Genomic DNA, 25,170 nt, shown 5'->3' on the forward strand with positions numbered 1-25,170 from the left:
TGTGAGTGATTTTTTGAGGAGAAAAGAGGGAGAGCTCCAGCAGATTTCAGGTGGTGTTCTCCCTCTCTCCTCTTATATTAATATGAAGCAAGGTCCTCTGCTGAGAGGATTAAGAGAGAAGTTCCCTGGAGAGATGTGAAAAGAAAAGGTTTGAAATAGGATCTGTATTGAGTGGGAAAGTCTTTTAAGAAAATATAAAAGGATTGCTTGAAGGCTTATATTCCAAATTTGTAAGGGACCCAGTTAGAATGATTTTGGGACTTTCTCCAATTCCTTTCAACATATTTGGAGTGAAGACAGTAGATAATGGAAATAATCCAAGGCTGGGGTTTGACAAAGCATGATAAGATAGAAAAGATGAGGGGCTCAAATGTGTAAGATTATACTATAGAGTTGAATAGATAGACTAAGGGGTTGGTAATATAGAAGGGAAAGTTCAGAGCCAGTAGAGGGATGATGGAGAAGTGGAAGGATCAGAGATGGAGGGCAAGAGGAACAGGGATAAGGGTTGTAAGGCAGAGGGAAATTAGAACGGTAAAAGATAGTAATCAAATATGAGAATTTCACAAAATGAAACATGAGAGTAGAACACTTGGGTGGTTACAAGATCAAAGGTAGTTGCATCTCTGTTGAGGCAGAGTAGAGGAGTAGCTCATGAGAAGTGAATAGTGAACTGAGAAATTATCCTTTAGGATGAGGGCAATAGTCAGATTGTAGAAAAAGATGGATTTTCTCTGGTGCCAACTTTAATATTTGTAATTTTGTAACATGCATTTTAAAATTATTTTATGGTGTTTGTTTCTTCTCTTACATCATTGTCATAGATAATACCCATAAATTCTTTTTTTCAGGTAAAGATATAGTTATATTTGTGTCTGTTATTTTACTTCTACTCTGGACTTGGTCTCATTTAGAAAGCCATAGTCTGTCTAAAAGAATAGTTCAAAAATTCCAAAGATTCCTCCTTTTCTAGAGTCAGTCATAGGAAGATACTTGCTTCCCACCTGTTAGGATATTAATTTGGTGACTATTCAAATCATAGAAAATATGGATGGATTTTTACTTAATAAGCCCCCCCACCCATCCCCCGGGTGTATGTGTATGCATGCACCAATGGCTTCTAGGCAACACTCTTTAAATATCCAAAAAAAAGACTATCCTTAAAAATCTTGCTCAATTTAGTTTTCTTCTCTTGGTAGACAGTAACAGCTCATTATCATTTGTACCATATGTGAAGCCTGTATTCTCATTTTTAATTGGGAGAAGAGATTCCACAAACTTAGTCTGTTCTTGCTTCACCTTCCCCCAAAACACACATACCTGCTGACTTGACATGATTAATAGCTGATAATTTACACATTGCTTCATACTAACTCGGTAACTAACATACTAACCACATTACTTAACATGTTCCAACTGTGAAACATTTATGATCACAAGCCTGTTGGGTTTTTGGTCAACACCCTTGAAGATGACTGAATTCTTGCTTTACCCCTGCTTCCTTCAGAGCTAAGATGTCAGAGTGAAGAGAACCAGGTGGGGCTTCTACCTGAGCCTGACTGCCATCTGGTGGCCCTTATGGCAGTTTCTGGGTCCCTGAAGGCAACAGGGAGAAACAATCCACTCAAATCCCAGTACTTAAGTGGCTTTCTCTTTTGGTTGTCCCGAAAGCGGTACAAAATCAGATCTGGGACTTGGGGAAAGTGGGCAGAGGTGTAGTGAGTGCTTCCTGACCTTTTCTAGTTTTTAAATTTGCCTTTGACACCCTTGATTGGATGGGGAAATAAGACAAAAACTCTCCTGATGAAAAAGAGAAGGGGGCAGTAGCTAGCAGGAAGTCTATGGGAGGCAAACTTTGAATTAAGTTTTGACTTGAGAGTCTATAAACTGGTATTAGCAAGAATTTTAAAATAATCTTTTAGTGACACACCCAAGATCTTTGCAGTGACTTGATTAGGAAAAAGTAAGCTAGTGATAAATAGGCCTCTATCTTCCTGGAGACAAGATACTTTTTACTTGGTATTTTTAACATTTTAAAAATAAATTTTTATTGATGTCTTGATTTAACAAATATGTATATACATATTACATATGGACATACAGATACACACACATGATTAAAGATATACACATTCATTTGCTGGAATTGTACAACTTGATTAACTGATGACCAAATCCCAGGAACCAGTTTTGATTGTTCTGTAGACCATTGGGGCACCAACAATTTTGAGTACTCAAGCTCTTCTGCTCTTGGATGATCACTATACAAAAAAGTCCAGGGGTTTTTTCACCCTCACTTGAAACAACTGATTTACTTACTGTGTGATCTACTGTGGTTACCACGGTTACTACAGTTTTCTCCTTATAAGCAAACATATTACAAAAAATTTCCTTCCTCAGGAGGCAGCATTAGGATACTTCTTGAAGATGGTGAAAAAAATGCCTAGGGAAAAATCATAGTATAACCTGAATTACATGAGGATGGTGGGGAGTGGGGCTGGGACGATATGCTTCACTAGACCTAGAACTTGAGAAACCTAATTTTTTAGGATAGGGATGAATTAGCATGTTAATAGGAGACAATGCCATAGAATAGGAAGAGTAGGACTACACAACTGCACTTTGTACATAAACATATAATAAATCCATCCACCTTCAGGATCAATTCCTTCCCCTCTTTCCTCATTTGCCCATCCAGCTGTTTGTGCCATTAAATCATTGAGTTATATGAATTGTTCCTAGGAATCTGCACAAGAGTCCACCCTGGTTCTTATCTAGTTTTGATGTGGGGGGACAAAGATCTGCATCCATGGGTATTAATAATAGCCACTATTATATAGTACTTTGCAATGTGTTTTTACATATTTTACTCATTTGATCATCCAGCAACCCTGGGAAGTAGATACAGTTATTTACATTTACATTTTACTGACGAGGAAAGCAAGGTAAGAGGAAGTTAGCTAACTTGTTAGTCTAGAGTCACAGTCTGAAGAAATGAAGGATTCAAACTGTTTTTCCCAACTTTCTCCACTGTGCCACTTAGCTGCCAGTATATTAGTAGATTCAGTAGGAAAATGTCTTTTTTCAAAATAATTTTCTAAAATCTCATTTATACAGTGCTTTCTCCACAGCAGTTCAGTGGGATAGGTGGTACAAGTATACTAACCATTAGTTGAAGACCAAAGATCCCTTCACCTCCATTCCTCCCCCCTTGCTGATCAATCAGTATCATTGTTACTCTTTCTGTCACTGAGTTGCAAGCCACCTAAAGTGAAGCTCCTCTCTCCAGCAATACTCCCCTGGATTTGTGCCCATGGCAACCTTATGCTTTCTGTGTCCCTACTCCACTCTGCTCTGTCCTAACACTGTGTCCTCTTACATCAAATGCTCCATTGTTAATAAAGTGCCCTTCGTGTTCAAACTTCTCTTGGAAATTCCCACCTCTTGGAAATTATTGTATATATGTTGTATTTGTTTGGCTATGTACAGATATTTTTCCTGCCTAAACTGTCCTTACTCAATTTCATTCTCAAAGGCAGGGACTTTTATTTTTGACTTTGTATCTCCAGAACCTAGCACATAATGTTCAATACATGTTTATTGAATTGATGCTGTGTCTAGAAGTTCTCCAACTATTAGACTGTCATTTGGAGTGGTATAGCCATTACCCAAAGAAATTTGTTTTTTGCCCTTCTTAGGTCTTTTTCATTTGCTCTTCCTACCTGCACAAATATATCCCTTCCTACACCCATATCCATAAGAACTTGAACAGACCCCAGATAATGAGATGTATCCCAATATAAGCTTTACTTTCCTCGAAGTTTCTGTGGCATTTTTGTCTTTTCTGTAATATTTCTTCTGTGTTGTTCTGTCTTCTTGTCCCAGTATCTGTAAAACTGTGACTTGCTTCTCTAAACAACCTGTCAAATGAAAATAGTTAATTCTTCCCTTGATCAAGCCAGAAACCTGGCACCTAAGTGAATTAATGGAAGTGAAAACTTCAGTCAAATCAGTATTTATTCATGCATAACTAAGGAAGGGGTGGGTAGCTGGGAGCTACCTGAGAACCACTCTGAACCTTGAAGCAGATAGTACTTGGGAAGAGGTTCTTAGGAGCCTTTTTTCCCTAGCCTAACAGTCTGCAGTAATTTTCCATCTGAAAAAGGGAGGCTTCAATAGCCCACGTGGGACGGGCTGGATCTCAAATCAGTCATGGTTTTCTGGAACATCTGCGCAAGGAAGAGGCAGCCTTGTTTACCCCAGTGTAGTTAAGGTTGTGAGCTGTCACCGAAGCAGCTCCCAGGTTCCCAGGGGCAAAAGGAGCAGGATGATCGAGGCTGAGTTCTCTGCAGCACCTCCACAGTCCTGGGCATTTTCCTATAAAATGGGGGGAGAGCTGGTCAATACCCCAACTAGAGGACTCCCCCATAATGGAAATTGTGTCATTCATATTTTTATAGAAGACTTTGAATCTTCATTATAATACAAAGGATATCAGGATTTAGAACTAGAATGAAAATGTACCCGAAGAAAATGGAAAGCATAACATATATAAACATATACATATGATATACACACACATACAACACACTTATTTTTTAAGAATTGTGCTAATCCCCTTCCCCTGTCTTTGCTGTCCTAGGCACTTGCCTGCCTTTCCCACACATAGTCCCAAAGCAATTCATCACCTGTATATTATCTCCTTTAAGCATAACATCAAGTAGTGATAAAAAAAAAAAAAAAAAAAGCTAAATAAGAGCATATTTAGCAGGAACTTGATACTTGTCTGCCTATCTTCAAGTATATGCAGTTTATCTCTTAGGGGGCAAAATTGGGGGAAATAGATGAAAATTACAGAAAAACAGATTTTGATTCTATGAAGGAAAAAAAAAAAAAAAACCTTACCATTAGAGCTACCCCAAAGTGGAATAGACTGGCTTTTTTTTTTTTTTTTTTTTTTTTCCGTGAGGAGAGTGGGGAGAGAGGATCCAACTCTGTGATTTCACTGTTATAGGGGATGCTGTATAAGAAACTATTGTGAATAAGCAATTCTTCAATTTATTTAAAGTCTTAGAGTTGCTTGGGGCTCTTGAGAGATTAAATGATACTGATTCATAATCATAACACAGTAAGGATGTTGAACCCATCTTTTTGATTCTTTGTATTTTGTGTGAGAAATTCTAGAGAAGTGAATTTTGGAGTCTTCCATCCAGTGGAGTTTGGGTGGCCCTTTGTAATGGATGTTGGGAGGCTCCTCTTCAAGTATTTATTGGACTAGATAGCCTTGGAAATTCCTTTTACCTCTGAGACTGATGATAGGATTGATTAAGTGGAAATTCTTTTTGGATTATCTTTAACTTTGAATTATTGATACTCCTGACTCTTCTAATGACTGCACAGATAAACGTAGCTGATTGAGTGTAGTAGGAATCAGGCAAGCCTGGAAGCAATTAATTTCTTGCTAACTTTAAGATCAGGTTTAGGGAGACTTAGCATATATTATGTACCAGCATACTTTCTGGCCCTTCATTTTTACACTCCTATATAGGAACATATATACTGGCATGCATACACATCCATGGATGAATACATGCACATATACCCATGTACATAAACACATTTATATTCTTCATAAATTCACATACAAAATATTTGTAGGAGTTATTTTTGTGGTGGCAAAGAATTGGAAAATGAGTAGATACCCATCAACTAGGGAATGGCTAAATAAATTATGGCATGTGAAAGTAATGGAATATTATTCTATAAAAATGATGGATAAGCTGATTTTAGAAAGGCCTGGAAAGATTTACAGAAATCCTGAGTGAAATGAGCAAAACCAGGAATATATTATACACAGTAACTGCAAGATTGTGTGATGAACAACAACCAGGTTCTTAGCGGTTCAGTGATCCAAGGCAATCCCAATAAAACCTCTCTGGATACAGAGAGAGAACTATGGAGACTCAATATAAATCAACACATGCTGTATTCACTTTTTTCTTCTGTTTTTTTTTTTTTTTTTCCTCTTGTGGTTTTTCCTTTTTGTTCTGATTTTTCTCTCCCAACTTGATTCATAAAGAAATGTGTATTTAAAAAAATTTAATGTACCTATGTAACTAGAAAAAATAAAACAATTAAAAAAAAAAAAAAACCAAGTTCACTCATGTACATGAATACATGACCACATATTCAACATCACATCTTTAGCTGAGAATTCCCTCAGGAAACATGGAATTTGGTAGAGAATTATAAGCTCCTATCACACCCATCTCTTATTTTCTGTTGGCCCTACTCCTGGACCTTCTCCAATATTGGACTCTCTTTGCACGATTGATAATTGGATCCCCATATTTCCTCTTCCTCTTGCTTTTTGAGGAGATACAACATCATCACCCGCTTTGAGGGAGGATCTTGAACAATCTAATTGTCTGTCACTCTTAGTCGTTCTCTCCAGCTGCTAATCTTCCTAGACTCATTCTTTGATAATTAGCATACTCCTATCTTTCTTCTTTCAGTCTATCTCAGTGATTTTGGACTCTTGACTGCTGATATTCAAATGCTAGTCCCCATTTTTAAGTGGGGACTTTCTTTCATCTTACTTTCATTTGACCAATGTGTATTCCTATTGTACTCCATCTTTCCCCTCTGCTTTCTGGAATTCCTTTCATCATAAACTTTTTCCTTTCTTACTCCTTCCAATTCCTGGTACCATCCAAAGAACACTTTGCTATGCTATCTTTTCCACTTCTGGATATCCTTTCATACTCTGACAAAATGGGAAACTTGGAATACTCCTTTCTCCCCATTCCTATTTATAGGTTGTCCCCCCATGACGTCTCTTTTGAAGTTCATAATAAAAAATCGCTTCAATCAGAGTCTGGTAGCTGTTGTTTGTCATCCCCTAAAACATTTTATTTTCTTCTTCATTGAAGACTTTTCAGTGTTTCTCTCTGCTGTAATTCCTGCCCTCATACTAAGGAATTTCAACACACATTTTGATATTCAAGTACCCTAACTTCCCAGTTTTCCATGTGATTAGTTCCCATGAGCCTCTGATATGCATAGAGATAGTTATACCCTTGAACTGATTGCAACCCACGGTGTTCCTCTTCATGTTCACGAACTCCAAAATTTCTTTATTTAATCCTAATCTTTTATTATTAAATATTTCCCTATGTCATATTCTATTTCTTAAACTACATTTCTTACACTCCTCAGTTCTTTCCTAGGCATCCCCATTGCACTGATTGCCCTCTCTTCCCTTACAATTCTCAGACCCTCAGTTCTGGTCTGGTATCCCTTGCTTTCCCACATTTTTATCACCAGTCATACCTTATCGAACCCCTCCATTGGATTCTTTCCTATCGTGCTACTAAATAGACTGGAGAAAATCATTAAATGGTGCTGATTTGAGTATTCTACAAATTTATGATATTTAATCTTAATGCAGCAAGGTAATTCTACAGCTCTCTGATTCTCTATTCTCTCCAGAATGGCTCTTCCAAACCTTTTTTGTATCTAGTTAAGTCTTCTAAGACTCCCTCTGCTGACCACCTTGCTTCAGATTTTACTCATACTTCAATGAAAAAATTGGGGTCTTTAGCTGGTACCTCCCTCTTCTCTTCTTCTCATTTCATATCACTCAGACACCTTATCCAACTATTGTTTTCTTTATTCCTGTTTTGAACAAAGAGATTTCTTTTCTTGCTCCCTTCATCCTATTTCTTTCTGTCTTCTCCACAGATTGCTCTCAGTCTCTTTAATTTCCATTTTCTATCTCCTAACTCCTTTTTTTTTTTCTACCTACAAATGTACCTATGTCTCTTTCATCTTTCAGAAATCCTCTCTTGATCCTAATATGTTTACTGGTGATCATCCTGTATTTATCCTTCCCTTCTCAGCTAAACTCCTTGAGAAAACAATCTACCTTATGGGACTCCACTTCTATTTGCTCTTTTCTTCTTCTGTAATCTAATTTACATCCTCATCTTTGACTTAAATTACTCTTTCCAAAGTTGCTAATGATATCTTAATTGCTAATTCTAATGGCAACTTCAGTCTTCATCTTTCTTGATATCTCCATAGCATTTGACACTATTGATCAACTTCTAGAAACTTTCTACTCTTTGGTTGTTATGGCACTGTTCTTTCCTGGTTCTCTTAGCTATATGATATTTCTTTAGTCTTCTTGGTCAGTTCTTCATTCACATTAGCCCACTAATTATGGGTCCCAAAGCTCTGTCCTGAGTTCTCATCTCTTTTCCCTATATAGTATCTTATTTGGTGATCTCATCAATTGCCCAATGGTTCAAATGTAATTTCTATGAGGATGAGTCCCAGAGTTCTCTCCTGAGATATAGTCCTGGATAGAGTTGAATATATCATAAGTATCTCAACTTTGACATGTCCAAAACCAAAGGAATTTCCCCACTTCAATCCCCTCCTCCATCTCTGCTCTTTTTCCTCAAATTCCTTGTTACTATTGAGGGCTGCACTCTCCTTTTTAATTAGGGTCACACCCTTGGGGTCATATTTGATTCCTCCCTCTACCCCCACACAGCCTGTCCACTGTAAAATCTTGTTTTTACCTTCAGGACAACTGTCTTATATATTCTCTTGTCTCTACTCCTACTACTGTTACTTAGAGCCTCATCACTCTTGCCTGGACTTCTAATTGGTCCCCCCTGCCTTATCTCTCCTCACTACAAACCATCCTCCATTCAGCTGCCAAAGTGACTTTTCTAAAATGTCAGAAAGCAGAAGTGTCCATGTCACACACTCCCTCTCCCTGTTCACTAAATTCTGATCATACCCAATAAATTCCTTATTACTTCATGTTCCAATATAAAGTTTTCTTTTTGAAATTTAAAGCTCCATTCTCCCCTTCCATTTTGTTTACTACCCTCCATAAACTCTACACTTAACTACACTACCTGTCCCTTATACCTGGAATACTGTCCCTCATCTCAGCGTTTTAGTATTCCTGGATTCCTTTAAGGCTCAGTTCAAATCCCAGTTCCTCTAGGAGGCCTTGTTTGTCCAGTCTCCTCAGCAGCTAGTATCTTCCTATGTGAGATACTCTCACATTTACTCTATATAGCTTATATGTACCTAATTATTTACATGTTTTATCCCTCCTTAGAATGTGAGTTTCTTGAGGGCAGGGATTACTTTTGCCTTTCTTTGTAGCTTCAGTATTTAGCATAATGCGTGGAGTATGATGAGTGCTTAATAAATGCTAATTGGCTAATCAATTACTGTCTACTTCTCTAGGATACACACCTCTGGATGAAATGCGTGGCAGGTGTCTGGGCGTCTTCGGAGTTTCTGAGAGCGCATCCTGTCACACTTGACAGATGCATTATGTATATCAATGTTAAAGTCAATAGTAGGAGCCCAGAGGCTGGGCATAAAAAGGAAGTCTAAATTTAGTAATTGAACATAAAGACCTAGAAGAGTCCTGATTCCTTTGATGACAGATGCATTCTGAAGCAGCAGAGGGTGGCAAGAGGAAAGGGTACCAAAGAAGGGTTGCATGAATGCAAGGAAGAAGTTGGAACCCACTGAACTTATGTGAGGAAAGAAGAGGGGGAAGGGCTGGGATATTCAACACCTGGAACACATGATCACATACTCCCATCCCTGCCTCCTCTCTACCTCAGACCAGCACAGGCAGAATGGAAGGATATATTTGACTTCTGTGGCTTCTTGAAGGACAGGTGGAAACATGCTGCAGTCACAGGTGGAGTCAGTCACTACAAGAAGGAGGTTACTGTTGGGAATCTGTTGAATCACAAACATCCTGTAGAAAGAATGACAATGTAGTCAAATGTGCAAATGGCCAGGACATTGAATTAGACTTGTAGGGTTTAAGAAATTAGTAGTCACTTGTCAGCTTTGTAAGTGATTTGTTTATTGGCTTGAATTTTGATCTGGGGAGCCTGTTTTGTATTTCCTTGTTTTCCCTTGCATGGGGAAAGAAGGAGGGCAAATTAACTTGAAGAATGAGGATAGAGCACTCTAAATCTACCATGTCATCGGGAGCCTTTTTGGTTGGTTAAGTGTGCATTTTGTGTCATAGAATGGGTGAATAAAGTTGGTTCGTGGTGCCTACTTGGTCAGATTCTAATGGCATCCTAAGGCAGGTTGGGGAGAGGAGGTATTCAATGGCAGAAAACATCATTATCATTTGGGGAAAGCCACAAAGGAAAGAAATCTCCAGAAGAGAAGGGTAATGAAACTAGGCTGGAGGAATTTAGGTCCTGTTATATTTCTTCCTCAACAGGTTCAGCCAATAAAAGCAGAAATGAAGAGAGATGCTACCAGAAATTTAGAAGATTTCATCATCCCCAAATACCCCCACAAGATGCACCAAAATTCTGAGGGGTGAAAAAATCTTATCTCACAGATACTTCCACCTATCCCTTAGCTTTTCCAGAAGAGGAAATCTGAGGGATACCTCCTGTCACCCACCTTCCTGGCAGGCAAAACTCATTCAGAATTCTGCATCCCCACCTCCTTTGTGTGATCTTACTTTCTACAGCCTCCGCACTCCATGATCCCATTGGTCTCCTTGATAGAATTCTGGTACACAAATACAGGATACTCTGTGTCACAGGGTTGCAATATATCTTGCTTCTTGTGCTTGTGGGCTATGGAGAGACACATAAAGAGATATGTACTCAGACAAACCCAAGGAAGACAAAATGATGTCAGAGTTGAGGCAAAAAAAGTGGAAAGAGAAGGAGTGATGGAAGAATTAGAGGGGAGAATCTGGAAAGAGGACAATTAAATGGCAATAAACATATCATAAAAAAGGGAGTTAGGAGACCTGAATTCTCACAAACTTAGTTCTTGCAAACTAACTATGATCTTGAGAAGGTCATTTCTTTGGAGCTCAGTTTCCTAATGCTATAAAATATATTGGAAAGGATTGTTGAGGGAGTGTATTTTGTGTCTGGAAGTAAAGAATCCTATTGTGGAGGGAGAAACTTTGAAGAAGAAGCATTCATGGTAGCACCCAATATATAGTTGGAAAGGATGGGGAGCAGCTGCTTGTGAAACCTTCTTGCCCTCTGCGAGGAATAACATGGAGTAGAAAAAACTGATGATGCGGTCTGATTCTAGGTTCCACATAGTAAGTAGAGAAAAGCCAAATGACTAAATTTTCCTCTCCCAAACCAGTCCTATATGAAGAGCACAGGGAGGATGTGGCTTTGTCTCAGAGGAATGACATCTTTGGAAGGATAGTATGCTTCCTCTCCAACACAACAGCCACTCCAAAATCCTCCAGAAGTGTGAGCAACATGCCCCTCACCCCTCCCTGACTTTTGTGCTCTCGTGCACTCCTTCCCGCAACACTTTGTTCCAAGTACAGTTATTTTTCCTTATAGCTGCAAGAAACAGTTCTTCTCCCTTAAGTGTGAATCTTTTTGAGGATTATATTTTTAGGTTTTCCCTCCTTTGTCTGAGAGAGAATATTAACTCTATTCTTTTATCAGTTGTTTTAACTTTAATCCAAAATTTGATCTTTTTAAAAAATATATGATCTTCTGACTTGGAGCAAATGATCAATGAGATGATGAAAAGTTCTCAGTTGATCTGGGCTAGAGACTGAGCTGAATGAGGAATACATTTTGCTAAAAATCCATGTTGAACTCAATAATTTATGAGTATTCCAAAGTGGGGTGAAAAGTGGGCTGCATATGTCAAATGAGGGGGTTGGATCAGATGATCTTTAAAGACCCTTCTAGCTAGCAATAAGGGTAGTGGCCTAGGGGACTTTTTGTCAGTTATGGTTTGGTTTGGGTGAGCATTGAGATCCCTTTGATTTCCTAAATTCTGTGATGGTGAGTCTTTGATGAAAGCAGAATGGAGTGGGCTGAGAGCTCGGCCAGTAGGTGGCATGGGAGAATCACCAGAGGAGGTACATCCCACCAGTAATGTTCAGGACACTTCTCAGGAACAAACTGATCACAGTTGTAGGCCTCAGGGTCCCCTTAAGTTAGAAACATGATAGGGAAAGGGGAAGGGGAAGAGCAAGAGGAAGGGGAAGGGGAGAGGGAGGGAGAGGAGGAGGAGGAGGAAGAGGAGGAGGAAGAGGAAGAGAGAGAGAGAGAGACAGACAGACAGACAGACAGATGGAGACGGAGACGGAAAGGAGGGAGGGAGAGACAGAGAGACACAGAAAGAGAGAAACACAAACAGAGGGAAAGGGAGAAAGAGAGAAAGAGACAGAGACATACACAGAGAAACAGAGAGAGTCACAGCAAGAGAGAGAAAGGAGAGAGAGAAGGAGGAAGGGAGAGAAAAAGGAAGGAGGAAGGGAGAGGGAAAGAGAGAGAAGGAGGGAGGGGAGCAGACAGAGAGAAAGAGATAGAGAGGGAGAGAGGGAAACAGAGAGGGAGAGGGAGACAGAAGGAGGAGGGAGAGAGAGGGAGAAAAAGGAAGGGAGAGAGGGGAAAAGAGAGGGAGGGAGGAGAAAAAAGAGAGAAGGAGGGAGGGGAAAAGAGAGAGAAGGAGGGAGGGAAAGAAGGAGAGAGGAAGAAAGAGAGGGAGGAAGGGAGGGAGGGAGAAAGAGAAGGAGAAAGGAAGAGAAGAAGGGAGGAAGGGAGGGATAGAGATGTTCTTTATCCTTAGAGGAAAGAACCATACTGTAATAGTAAGGAAGAAAAGTGCCTTGTAGAGACCATACATAGGACCACCTTATTTAATGAACCCTGAAACTCAGAACTAGCACACAGGCTGGGGGAAAGTAAGGAAAATGTTATTAATATTAATTATTTGTTAAAGCTCTACACTGGTGTCTCATCATAGGACAGAGGTGACCCTGGATTCTCAAATGTTTTAAGAACTTGTCACTTAGTAATTTTTCAGACTTGTCTATTTTTTCACGACCCCATTTGGATTTTCTTGGCAAAGATACTGGAGTGGTTTGCCGTTTCCTTCTCCAGCTTATTTTACAGATGAGGAAACTGAGGCAAGCAAGGTTAAATGACTTAGCTAGGATCACACAATAAGTAACTGAGGTCAGATTTGAACTCAGGAAGATAAGTCTTCATTCAGGCCCTTTGCTCTATCCACTTTGACATCTAGCTCCCCATGCTAGAAAGCTTTTAAATATGTGGCTTTTCAAGGACCAGCTTAACTAAATTAGGAGAGGTCTATCAGAATATTGGCCCTAGGTTGAGGCATGTTTTAGCTCTTGCATTGATAAAGGGAAATCATGAAGCCTCAACTTTATTATTAACAGCATTATTATCTTATTCTTCTTTTAAAATTTGGTTCAAATAGAAATACTCCAAATATAAGTTGTTGTTATTCTTATATATTAATAATCTGTGATTTTTTTTTGGTAACTGAATAAGAGTATTGGATGTAACATCTTCTGTAGCTTTATATATTGAAAGCACCTTCAGTCAGTAAACACCAGTAGCAGGCGGGATGACAAAAATGGCATAAACCTCATCATATTCTGCTGTAGTTTTAATGTCTTCCAAGAAGTTTCTGAATTTGAAAGCTTTCCATTTAATGTGAATGCAGTTAGAAAATAGGATGTGGGATTTGGAATCATGAAGAACTGAGTTCAGATTCTGCCTCAGATTCTATGTGATTCTGAGCATCTATCTCTGTCTCATCTGTAATTTGGGAATAACAGCATCTATCTCACAGGATTGTTCTAAGGATCAAATAAGTTAATATTTAAATCACCTTGAAAACTTTAAAGTATTATATAAATGATGGCTACTATTAATTTGGATTGAGTTTTCAACATGGTGACATTAAAAACATTGTTCTTAAATTTTTATGAATCTTTATTAATTCTGGGCATTTGTAGGCAACAGTCCTGTCTGATTATGCTCTAGTTCTAAAACAATGTATTTGCTGAATTCTCAAGGACATTTTGGGATGTGCATTTGTAACATAGTTATTTGTTGTTTCTTTATAAAAGATAGCAAGCATTTAGTGGCAATGGTCTGATACTGAATTGTTAGCAAAAGCCCCACTTTCTCTCTAGATTTAAGACCTTTCCTGCCCCTATTCATACTTCTAGAGCCCAATATTGAAACTAAGTCCTTAAGGTCTGCGAAAAGCTTCAGAATGTTCTTTTAGTAGATATAGTCTTTTCAGTCCTAGAGAACTGGGAATCTGTCATGGACCTTAAGCAGGAGGGTGGAGTTTCTTGATGCAATGGGTGCATTTTAATCTTCTGGGAGAGATAGACAGGGGCAGTATTGGCAGCATTCCCCTGTGGCCAAGGAGGAATGGGGTGGCAGGGACCATAGTGGCCATAGGATCTCTTGAAGCAATCTTGCAATATGAGTCCCTGGACTAGAGAGGAAACAAGCAGCCCAGACTTTGCCCAATGGAACAAAGAACTTAAACTGAAGCTTCTAGGAAACCTGGCTTTAGGAATTGAGAAAATGGTGGGAAGATTGTATTTTCTTCCCCTTTCTCTCCCACTTTTGCTCAAAAGGAAGGATTTTTCAATTTTAGTTTCCTGTGTCCGTGAAGCTATTTTCAAAATATTTTAAAACTATCTCTGAATAAAGATAAAGTCAATCTTAACTGCTCAGAGATCCTTATTGTTTTTAATTGTGTAAAAGAATGCCAATGGAGGTTGGAGATTGCTGGCTTGAATACATAAGAAGTTAGATAGGTCAGGGTACCAGCCCTGTTTGGATGATTAGACTTCAGAATCTGATCTGGTGTCTTGACAAGGTGAGATGATTTATTAATAATATGTATTTTAAAACGCTCTAAAATTACAGAGAAAATATTTCACATGGATTCAAATTTTCCTTTTCCTAAGATAAATGGGCAATGATTACTAGGTTTGGTTGATCTGAATATAGGCACTCTAGGAAACACCATTAACCTCTGATGCAGAGAAAAGGGAAGTGGAAGGAGTGATGACCAAAGGAAAAGTCACATCCCTGAATCAGCCCAATAGAAGGAAAGAGACTTTTTTGTTGTTGTTGTTGTTGAAGCAATTGGGAGTAAGTAACTTGCCCAGGTCACACAGCTAGGAAGTGTTAAGTGTCTGAGGTCACATTTGAACTCAGGTCCTCCAGACTTCAAGGCTGGTGCTCTATCCACTATACCAACTAGGTGCCCCCAATATTTTCTTTTTAGACTTTTTTTTTTGAATTCCCCAACTAGTAACAGTATAGTAGGAAAAGTGCTGGAGTCAGAAAACCTGTGCAGCAGAAATAGGATCTATGTTCCAATTCTGCCTCTAACATTTGCTCTCTGTGTAACTCTGGCTAAGTTACCTGCCTTCTCTGGAGCTGGACTAGGCCAGCTTCTTGCTTTCCTTTCAGTTCTAACTCCATGATGCTTCCACTTATTAGCTCTGTAGGCAAATTGAAAACTCAGTGAACTTCAGTTTCTTCTGTGAAATGGAGATAAAGGATTTTATCTGCTCTGCTTTATTCACCCTCATACAAAATAATAGGGATAAAATGAGATAGATTGTAGAAATGCTAGAAATCATGATACAAATGTAAAATATAATTAGTAATACATGCTCTCCACACAGTATATTCTTAACTCCTTGCTGAAAGAAGAAAATAGGTAGGGCAAAGGGAAAGGAACTATTTGAAGAAACTTTGGGGAGGAAAGCAAAGTCTGAACATGCCCACAGTAATCTTTGGTGTAGTGATGGTGGTGGTGAGCACAGAGGGAGAAATGAAATGATCTGATATTATGGTATGGTGGATTTGGAGTCAGAACTAGATTTTGACTCTGAACTCTTGGTTTTTTGAGAGTCAGTTTCCTCATCTGTTAAAAAATGGGGATAATAATACTGGCAACACCCCAGGGAACTGCCTTAGGGTAACTTCTGTTCCACCTAGGATTATCACTTAGAACTTCTCTTAATTCTAGTGCCTTCCCTCTTTTAACTTTTTCCTATATATCCTGCATATAACCTTATTTGTATATGGTGTTTGTTTCTTGACTCCCTCATTAGCGTGTGAACTGAACACAGGGACCTGTTGCCAGGAACATATTGGGTGCTTAATATTTGTTGCATACTGAATGCTTCTCTAGAGTTTAAACTAAGAGCATTCTCATCTCCTGACATGATATCCTGACATGATATATGGGTATGGCCCCCTGAATGAGGAATATCCTAAAGAGTTCAATCTTTTTTTCCCCAAGGTTGTAGTCTGCAACATGCATTTTGCCTTTCATTAGTTGGTTTTACTTACAGTGATGGAAGATGGCTTTGGCTGCTCAGGTACATAACCAGCACAAGATGGAGATGGAATCATGGAGGCATATTTCACAAGATGATGGAACAGGAAGGGGGCAAAGTCAGGCAGAATGGAGGGATGACAGGATGCAGTGATGTCACATGGTGATGTCCCGAAGTAGCAGAGAAATGATGTCACACAGGGAGGTGATGGGTTTAGGAGTTGAGAGGAAGATATGAGAGAAGTCTATATAAAGCATGGTTTGCACCCATGGAATTCTACCTCAGTAAATTGCCAACAAACATTCCATTAATATCAGAGGAGAAAGCTTCTATTTCCATATTTCCAGCAGTGACTTCTCCCTTTTTTAAGTTTCATATGTCTCATACTGAACATATCAGTCCTGTGACCTGAAAGGTCCCTCCAAAATTCATGATCCTCCTTCCTTATTTCTTTTCGACTACTATCCTCACAGTTACCTCTGCTGAAAGCTTTGATTTCCACCCCTACTAGAAAAACTTCTTCCTCTAAGGACACCTGTGTCCGATGTTTTTGTTTTTTCAGTTCTCCCCGTTTGACTTCTTTGTAGCATTCATTGCTTTGGACACTTTTTTATGTCATTACTTTGTTTTCTTGGATCTCTTCTTCTCTAGTTGTTTCTTCCCTGTCTCCTTTGCTGATTCCTTTAGCAAGTGAATGTACTCAAAGTTTCAGTTCTGAATTCTTTTGCTTTCTCTTTATTTATACTCACTGCCTTAATATTTTCATTAACTCCCCCCCCCCCATGGCTTCAGTGATCACCTTTTTTTGCAATTAATTCCCAAATGTTTAGTATATTTCCAATCCTTTATTCTGTATTCCAGTCCAGACTTGCACCTCCATCTGCCTACTGGGCATCCCTGTCTGCCTGAATGTACCATTGGCAACATGTCCAAAACTAAGCTTACTATCTTTCTTCTATTATAAGGAATCACTGTACACGGCCTCATATCTATTTGGGCCATTGGCATATCATCCTAAGAATTCTTTAGGCCTTCACTCTCTTTCCCCTTTTATTCCATTCTTAATAGCACTGCTAGGTTAATCTTTATGTATAGATTTATTCATATCAGTACTCTGATGAAAAATCTTCAGCAACTTCTTTTAGTCTCTTGAGTAGATCATATTCCTTAGCCCATCATTCAAACAAAGCCCTATTAAATTTGATGTTACCCTATTTTTACAGTTTTATTTCAAAATCTAACTCAAATATTATGTCCTCTAGGAAACCTTTGCTGAAATCTCTTTGACCTCATATAGCATTGTTCATACTTTTAAAAATATATTTAACATATGTGGGATTTTTTTTTATCATAAATTTATGTATATGTCATGTCCCCTTATAAACTCCATGAGGGCAAGTATCTTACCAAAACTTCAGATCTTCACTATTGCTTAACATATTATTTACATACATATTTGTTGACTTTTTTTTTCTAATCATTATATCCCCAGTGCCCAGCATTGCACCCTTCTTTGTAGATAATTAATAAATGTTTGTTGACTTGAACTGAAATTCAGGAACTTGATGCTGTTCTTGAGATTATCCTGTCTCCCCCAACCCTTGTTAAATGCTGTGTACTCACCCTCTGCCCTGCTCTCCCACTGCCAGCAGCCCCATGTACCCCACTCTAAGAAGAACCTGTAAAAAAAAAATACAGGAGTAGTGTGGATGTGTGTGAGGGGGAAGGGGGTAGAAATGGGTGGGAAGTTTTAACTGTTTCTCTCGATCTCCTTAAATAGTACCGTTTCTTTCTGTAACTTGGCAGGGGGTAGGGAGAAAGAGTCTCACTTGCTCCAGGGACAAGGAAATAGACAGCTCTGTACTAAACACCCAGTGGCTAGCAACAAGTCTTTATTTCCTTTTTTGGGGGGAGGGAGGGGAAGAGGAATATTTACTCAAACCCTTCTGTGTTGACTAAAATCTAGACTATGGCAATGCACAATGTTGCTTGACTGCTTCCTTGGGCCCTCAGCAAAGCACCCTATTTTAAATGCTGAGCATATTGAGAGAATGCCATCTCTATATTTCTGATTTCCAAGTATCTGGGCTCTCTCCTTCTCCCTACTGTGTATTTCAATGAGAGTGCCCTGAATTTCACAGATAGAATAGACCAGGAAAAGGTCCCTATTGTGATCCCAACCCAGCATAAAATCTCCCCCTTTCCTCCCCAAATAATTCCATCAGACACCCACACTCACATGAAGAGCTCACTCATCAGCCATTTAGCAGCAGTCACAATCCAATAGATGGGCTAGAATGATAGAGTACATCATTAAGATCCAAGGCTGGATTCCCTCTTAGTCTCTAGACCTTAACAGCCATAGCACCCCAAAGAATATATATCTTAAGACCACCTCAGCTTCTATTTTACCCTTAAGAAACAGATTCTCAACAGATTCTCCTCCATTGAAGGAGACATTTAAGGAGGCATATAACAGAATAGAAGGAACATTTCCTGGGTAACCAGGAAATGAATTCAAATTCTGACACTGCTACTCACTAGTTGGGATTGGAGAAATAATCAAACTTTTATTGATAAAATACTGGTGGTGGTAGAGTGGGGAATAGAAGAGATTGGATTAGATAACCTTTTTCAACATTGTTGAGTCTTCTGGGTAATTCCTATTATGGGTTAACTATTTTTAGGAAGCTAGGAAAATTTCTTTGTTGACTATTAATTGGAACTTCTGGGGGATACGGTTACTAACACTGGAGATTTGGGATATTCTGTCTCATATTACCAGGAATGAGGGGTGGATGGTGAGTTTTAGAACAGGGAGGAGATAAATAGACTGATGAACACTGATTCAGGAGAAAAACACTAAAGGCTTAGGGGACATCTCTGATTTGAATCAGTTAGTCTTGTGTGGAGCAATGTGGCCAGAGAAGCTCAAGATGGTATCTAAAGTACTGAGAGAATAGTTAGGTAAATGGATTTATTTAGATTAAAAACCTTGCTGAGTAATTGTTTTCTTGCTTGAGGCCCTCACACAGTACAACTGAGAGCAACTGTTTGCATTAGGACTTGGCAGGAATCTGGAAATGGCTAATCAAACAGCTCATCATCTTGCTAGCATTCCATGACAAAAAGACTAGAAACCCAAGATAAATAAAAATAATTAGTCACTAAATCAGTTAAATCTTGACTCAGCTACTCTTCTATACAATGAAGAGAATTGGCCAACAGCAATTGACTCAGGGTCTAGAACCACCAAAATGACTAAAGACTGAGAGGACCTTGTTTCCAGCAAGTATGGAGGGCAAGTTGAATTTACTGTGATGCAAGAGACTATGTTATTTTTGTCTTTCTGTTAGTGCAACACACTCACTTGGTGACCTTATCAGCTTTCATATACTTAGTTATCTCTCTCTTTTTCCTTTTTTTTTGAGATCCAGTCTCCCATTTGTTTTCAGGCTAGAAGTGTAACTCACAGGCCAGAAGTTTTTACCTGCTGCATTCTTGATGTGTGCCAGTTTGCTCCTCCGTAGGCAACCTGGTAGTCTGCTCTCAGGGGACTATGTAGTGCTAGACTTTGTATAGGAACCAACTGGCTTTTAGTACATACTAGCTCAGAGCTCAAAGGATCCATCAGCCTCAGTCCTCTTTCGGTAGTAGAGATTATAGGTATGCCTACTTTTGGTTTTAATTTGATAATTATTTCTTGACTTTTAGATTGAGCTCCAGTTTTGTTTTACTAACTGTGTGCTGAATATTTCCATAGATGTCTCAAACCCAACATATACAAAGCAGAATTAGTTGTATTTTCTTGCAAACCAATCTCTTTTCTCAAATTTCCCCACTATTCTTCTAGTTTCCCAAGTTTGAAACCTCTATTAATCCTTGAGTCAAGAAGCTATAGTTAGAACCAAACAGGAACAGTTGATTGTTTTAAGACTGGAAAAGGAAAATGACAAGGCTGTATATTGTTACCTTACTTATTTAACATATTCAAAGTATCTAATGAGAAATACTAGACTGGATGAATCAAAAGCTTGATTTGAGGTTGCCAGTAGAAATATCAACAATCTTAGATATGTAAAGAATACCACTTAAGCAGAAAGTGAACAATTAAGAAGCCTCTTGATGAGGATGAAAGAGGAGCATGAAAAAGTTCACATAACAAAACTAACTGAAAACTACGATCATGACAACTAGTCTCAAAATTGCCTGGCAAATAAAGGGAGAAGAAATGGAAGCAGTGTCAGATTTTAAATACTTGGATTCAAAGATCACTGCAGATGGTGAATGTAGCCATGAAATTAAAAGATGCTTGCTCCTTGGAAAGAAAACCATTGTTGCTTTATCCTTTGTTTTTGAAGAGGGTCAGTGACATTGCTGGGTGATGTTTTGAATCATGTATAAATTGGATTTAACTGAAGCCATTACACAAAGCTGTCAGTCTTATTTTCTGTTCCAGAATCACAATGGCGAGACAAAAGAAAGGATGCTTGGAATACAGCGGCATCTTCAACGTGGAACCAAGCTCTAGAGCACCTATTTTAACTAGTTTACTGGCCATTGGCATAAATTGTTCTTTTCTACCCATTCCAGGGAGAGAAGTCTTCACATGCTTAGATACACCCCTACCCCCCAATTCACTGATGGGTCTGAAGCATGTAGGCTACCCTCAATCTGGTCTGCAAGACACTACTAGGGTGTGGCCATTGTGCATGCTACAGCTTCTAGGGGCCACAGGTAAGAGTTGAGTGCCAGACACCAAAGGTGGATGAACATTCCTGGACAGGGCTTGACCAGAAGTGCTAGTCCTCCTTGAACAGCTACAAATCTATACAGCATACTAAAAAACACATCACCTTACTGACAAAGGTCTAATTATGTTTTTTTTTTTTTTCCAGTAGCAATGTATGGCTGTGAGAGTTGGATTACAAGGAAAGTTGAATGCTTTAGAATCGGTGCTTTCGAACTGTGCTGAAAACTTTAGAGTCCTTTGGACAGCAAGGAGATCAAATAAGTCTATACTTAAATTAATTCAAATTATTCATTGGAAAGTCAAATACTGAAGCTGGAGTGTAAATACTTTGGCCACATAATGAAAAGACAGGACTCATTGGAAAATATCTTGATTTGGGAATGATTGAAGTCCAAAGGAGAAGGGAATGAGATGGGTAGATAATATGGAAGCGACAAACACGAGATTGGACAGAATCTGGGATATAGTAGAAAACAGAAGGGCCTGGTATGCTATGGCCACAAAGAGTTGAACATGACTAAACAATAATAACACTTAGTACAGTGCCCAACCTATAGTAAGCTTTTAATAAATGCTTTAGCTATCTTATATATTACTTCTGTTCCTACACACCATGGTTCAAGCCAAACTGGCTTTGTTGCAGTTCTTCATACATAATTTTCTCTCTCACTTGGTGCTTTTGTACTGGCTGTTTCCCATGTGTGGAATGTTTTCTTTCTTCACCTCTGCCTTTTAAAAATTCATTTCCTTTAAGATTCAGCTCAACAACCACCTTCTACATGAAATTTTTCCTGATTTGTTTCAATATATATTTTATATAAGGGAATAGGGACTGAATGTGTTATTTCATTGGTAGAGGGGAAATCCTTCTCTCAAAGCAAGGAGCAACTTTACTGCACCTTCTAGTCCTTTATAGATGCTTAGAGCCCTGAGAAAGTAAGAGACTTTCTCAGTCAGAGGTAGTCCTTGAATCCAGGTCTCTACACATGCTATGTCCTATATATATATTTCACATATGTATTTATCTGCTGTCTTCCTAATAGAGTGAGGTACTTGGAGGCAGGTACTGTTGTATTTTTCGAGTAGGTCACGAGCATCTTGCTGAATTTGGCCTATCTCAAAGACTGATGTGAAAGAGGTGGAAGAACATCTTTTTTTTTTTTATTAGAAAAAATAGGTCTTCTTTGAAAGTACAGCAAGTAGTTCAGGAAGAAAGAAAAGTGGGGAGAGGGGAGGAAGGAGTTGGAGTGGCAGGAAGGTTAAGCGTAGAAAAGATGACAGAAGAAAATCCACTGAATATTTGCAACTGACAAGTTAAGACAGATCTCTAGGGGAGGAAGTTGGTCTCTCTGATATGAAGCAGCTTTGTGCCCTCTAAGAATTAAAACGTACACTCACGGGTGCCACCAAGAGCGTGGGAACGGGAATGTTCGGAGGGAGGGGTTCATAGGGCTGGCTGGAGATTCCCAGGGAGGAATTGGGGCCGCCGTTCGTTGTCCTGATAATTGACTAGAAGGGACCCAGGAAGATTGGTTATGGAATCTTGGGCAAGAGGCTGAAGATTTTAGGGATTGTTTTGTTTTATTTTAATATTGCATTCTATTTAAATTTTTGTTTTAAGTTGTTGCGGATTGAAGCTGTGGACTTCAAGCAGATTTGGCAACTGAACAGTTAGTTGCTAAAGAAGATGGCAGCTAAAAATAGGATTTTTCCCAGTCTGGTATTAAATGTTTTTGGTGATATCGATATCTATAGAGATGTAGATATCACCAAAAATGTTTAACACACACACACATAATTTTTTTTTCCTGGATAGAATCTTCTTGCAAGTCTGATGAAGAATAGAGAAAGAAAAGGGGGGAAGGGCCCCTCATCGTCGAAGGCCAAGCCAGATGGCACAGAGAATAGAAAGATGCAGGAGCTGAGGGAGACGACACCCCCCAAAGCAGCAGCAATGACTCTCCTAACCCCGGAGAGCTCCACGCAAAGCGCGCCGTCCCGAACTTGCCGGCTGTTGCGGGTGGAACTTGTTTGGGGTGAGGGCGCTGTAAGAGTGATTAATGAATTCAGAAGGAAGAGACGAATCGCAAGGGATGAGGAAGGGACTGCTAGAGCGGGGAGAGTTCGGTGAAAGGCATTTGTCTGCTGGAGAATCGGAGGAAGAAATTTGTGCACCACGCCCCTCCCCATTCCCAAGAGCAGGGGTCATAGAGAGGGTGGAGGACTGCAGGGCTAGAAGGTGCGCAGAGAACATACGCGAGGCCCAGTTCCGGTAGCCTGTCGAGGAAATTCCGGCTAAGTTCTGAGAGGAACTACGAGTTCCGCGGGTGCTCGTGTTTCTCCGTGAAGGTCCCGACGCTCACGGAGGCAGAGAGGAGCTAGAGTGGAGATGGGCGAAGCCCATCCTCGAACTCAGCAGAAGGAAGCAGAGGGCCAGCGCAGCTTGCAGGCCTCTGTCTTTTCGCTTCCTCATGGCGTCCTCTGTGAAGAACTTGGCGGAAGTTCTTCTCCACACTCTCTGCAAGAGCGCCCGGGCACTCTAGCTCTCCCGACTCTATGGCAACGTTTAAAACCAGTTCTGGGGGAGGGGACGGGATGCTTTAATTGGCCCCACGGGGCTTTTCTGGAGCGGTAGCTCAGTAGCAGTACTGGGAGAGCCCAAGGCTAGAATGACCTGAGACTAATAGTACATGAATACTAAAGACAACAAAAAGGTCTTCAGCTAAAGTGGAGGGAAGAGAAGGAAGGGAAGAGACCACTGGTTGGGATAACAATGGGGAAAAACGATTTAACTCTTATTTAATTTCTCTCTTTTCCACCAAGAGCAATGATCCGCAGAGAGAAGGATTAAGCTGGACTTTAATATGGAAATAGTGAGACTATTCTCTTCTTCAATGAGTTGTCACCAGGCTCGAACTAACTGCAGCCCAGAGGCCTAAAAGAACTGGGAGAAGTGAATACTGAGTAACTGTAAGGACCTTTGGAAATTATGGGTGATGGAAGCAGCGCCTCAGGATAGAAAGGGCAAACGCCGTCCTGAGTATTTTAAAAGAGAAGAAACTTGGAAACCACATAAAGGCTGCTAGCGAGCTTAGAACACGTTAGTGAGAGGACTTAGGAGCGATTGCTAGGAGTAGCTTCATCAAGAAGCTAACCTCATTTCTTTTTGTGATAGTGTTAGGGAAACAGCCGTATTAAACACAGCCATAATATATCTAGATTGTAGTGAAGCATTTGACAACGTTTCTTGTGCTCTCTTTGTGGAAAAGATGGAGTGCTGTGGCCTGGATAATAGTATTGTTAGATGGATTTAGAATTGGTTAGATGACAGAAACAAAAGACATCATCTCATAACTAAGATCTTTGGTAGATTTTTCCCTGGGAATACATCAGTAGAAAAGAAGCTCTTTGAAGACAAAAAGTTTTAACTATTTCACATGGTAGTCTGGTCAACTCTCACAGATTAAAATGTCATTATACAGATGATTTTCAAATCTACTCATCTAGCTGCCTCCTATTTCCTGCTTTTCAGATATTCAGATCTAGACATTTTAAACACAACATATCCAGAACTGAACTCTATCTTTCTTCTGAAACTCTTTCTTCTTCTTAACTTTAGTATTGCTGTGAAGGACATCTTCTTCCTAGTTGCAAAGGCTGTTATCCTCAATTCCTCATTTTCACACCCCCCCCCCCCCCATCCCTATATTCATTCATTTTCCAAGGCCTCTCATGTCTACCTTTGTAGCATCCCCAGTGGACTTTAAAACTCTGGAAGAGAATGAGACTGACAACTTTGCTTAGCTCTGCCTCAATTAAATCCAATTCATGTACAAGCCAAGACTTTACTCTTGTGATATCCTGGGTCCTCTTCAAGAATGAAGGATCCTTTCAGACACTGCCACTAGACTGGTTCAGGCCCTCATCATCTCACACCTCATGTCTTCCTGCCTCAACTTTGTCCCCACTTCTTTCCATCCTCCACTGTGTTGTCAAATTAATTTTCCTAAAACACAAGTCGAGTATAAAATTCTCTGGCTTTCAAAGTCCCTTCCCATCTTCAGTTTCTTATGCCTTACTCTCTCCCCACTCTCTTAACTTTGATATCCAGTAACTTTCTTGCTGTTCCTCAACATTTCAGCATTTTATCTTGTGATGTGCAGTTTTACTGACTGTCCCCCATTCCTGGAACTCTCTCTTTTTACTACATTCTAGT

At 39.5% G+C, this 25,170-nt stretch overlaps 1 protein-coding gene across 1 annotated transcript in view; it reads right to left on the bottom strand.

The window, feature by feature from the left end:
• Positions 1-2,098: 2,098 nt before the first annotated feature.
• The window catches only part of CACNA2D4 (calcium voltage-gated channel auxiliary subunit alpha2delta 4), a 160,362-nt gene continuing 137,290 nt past the window's right edge, over positions 2,099-25,170 (bottom strand). Inside the window, exons 31-37 of the mRNA XM_051962435.1 lie at positions 18,441-18,493; positions 17,825-17,880; positions 16,215-16,235; positions 10,535-10,652; positions 9,690-9,802; positions 9,283-9,365; positions 2,099-4,377 (exon numbers count right to left, since the gene is read on the bottom strand). Coding sequence (XP_051818395.1) covers positions 4,285-4,377; positions 9,283-9,365; positions 9,690-9,802; positions 10,535-10,652; positions 16,215-16,235; positions 17,825-17,880; positions 18,441-18,493 — 537 coding nt within the window. The 3' untranslated portion in view covers positions 2,099-4,284. The remainder of the gene's footprint in view (positions 4,378-9,282; positions 9,366-9,689; positions 9,803-10,534; positions 10,653-16,214; positions 16,236-17,824; positions 17,881-18,440; positions 18,494-25,170) is intronic.

The sequence above is a fragment of the Antechinus flavipes genome, chromosome 5, assembly GCF_016432865.1.
Source record: "Antechinus flavipes isolate AdamAnt ecotype Samford, QLD, Australia chromosome 5, AdamAnt_v2, whole genome shotgun sequence".
NCBI classification, from domain to species: Eukaryota; Metazoa; Chordata; class Mammalia; order Dasyuromorphia; family Dasyuridae; genus Antechinus; species Antechinus flavipes.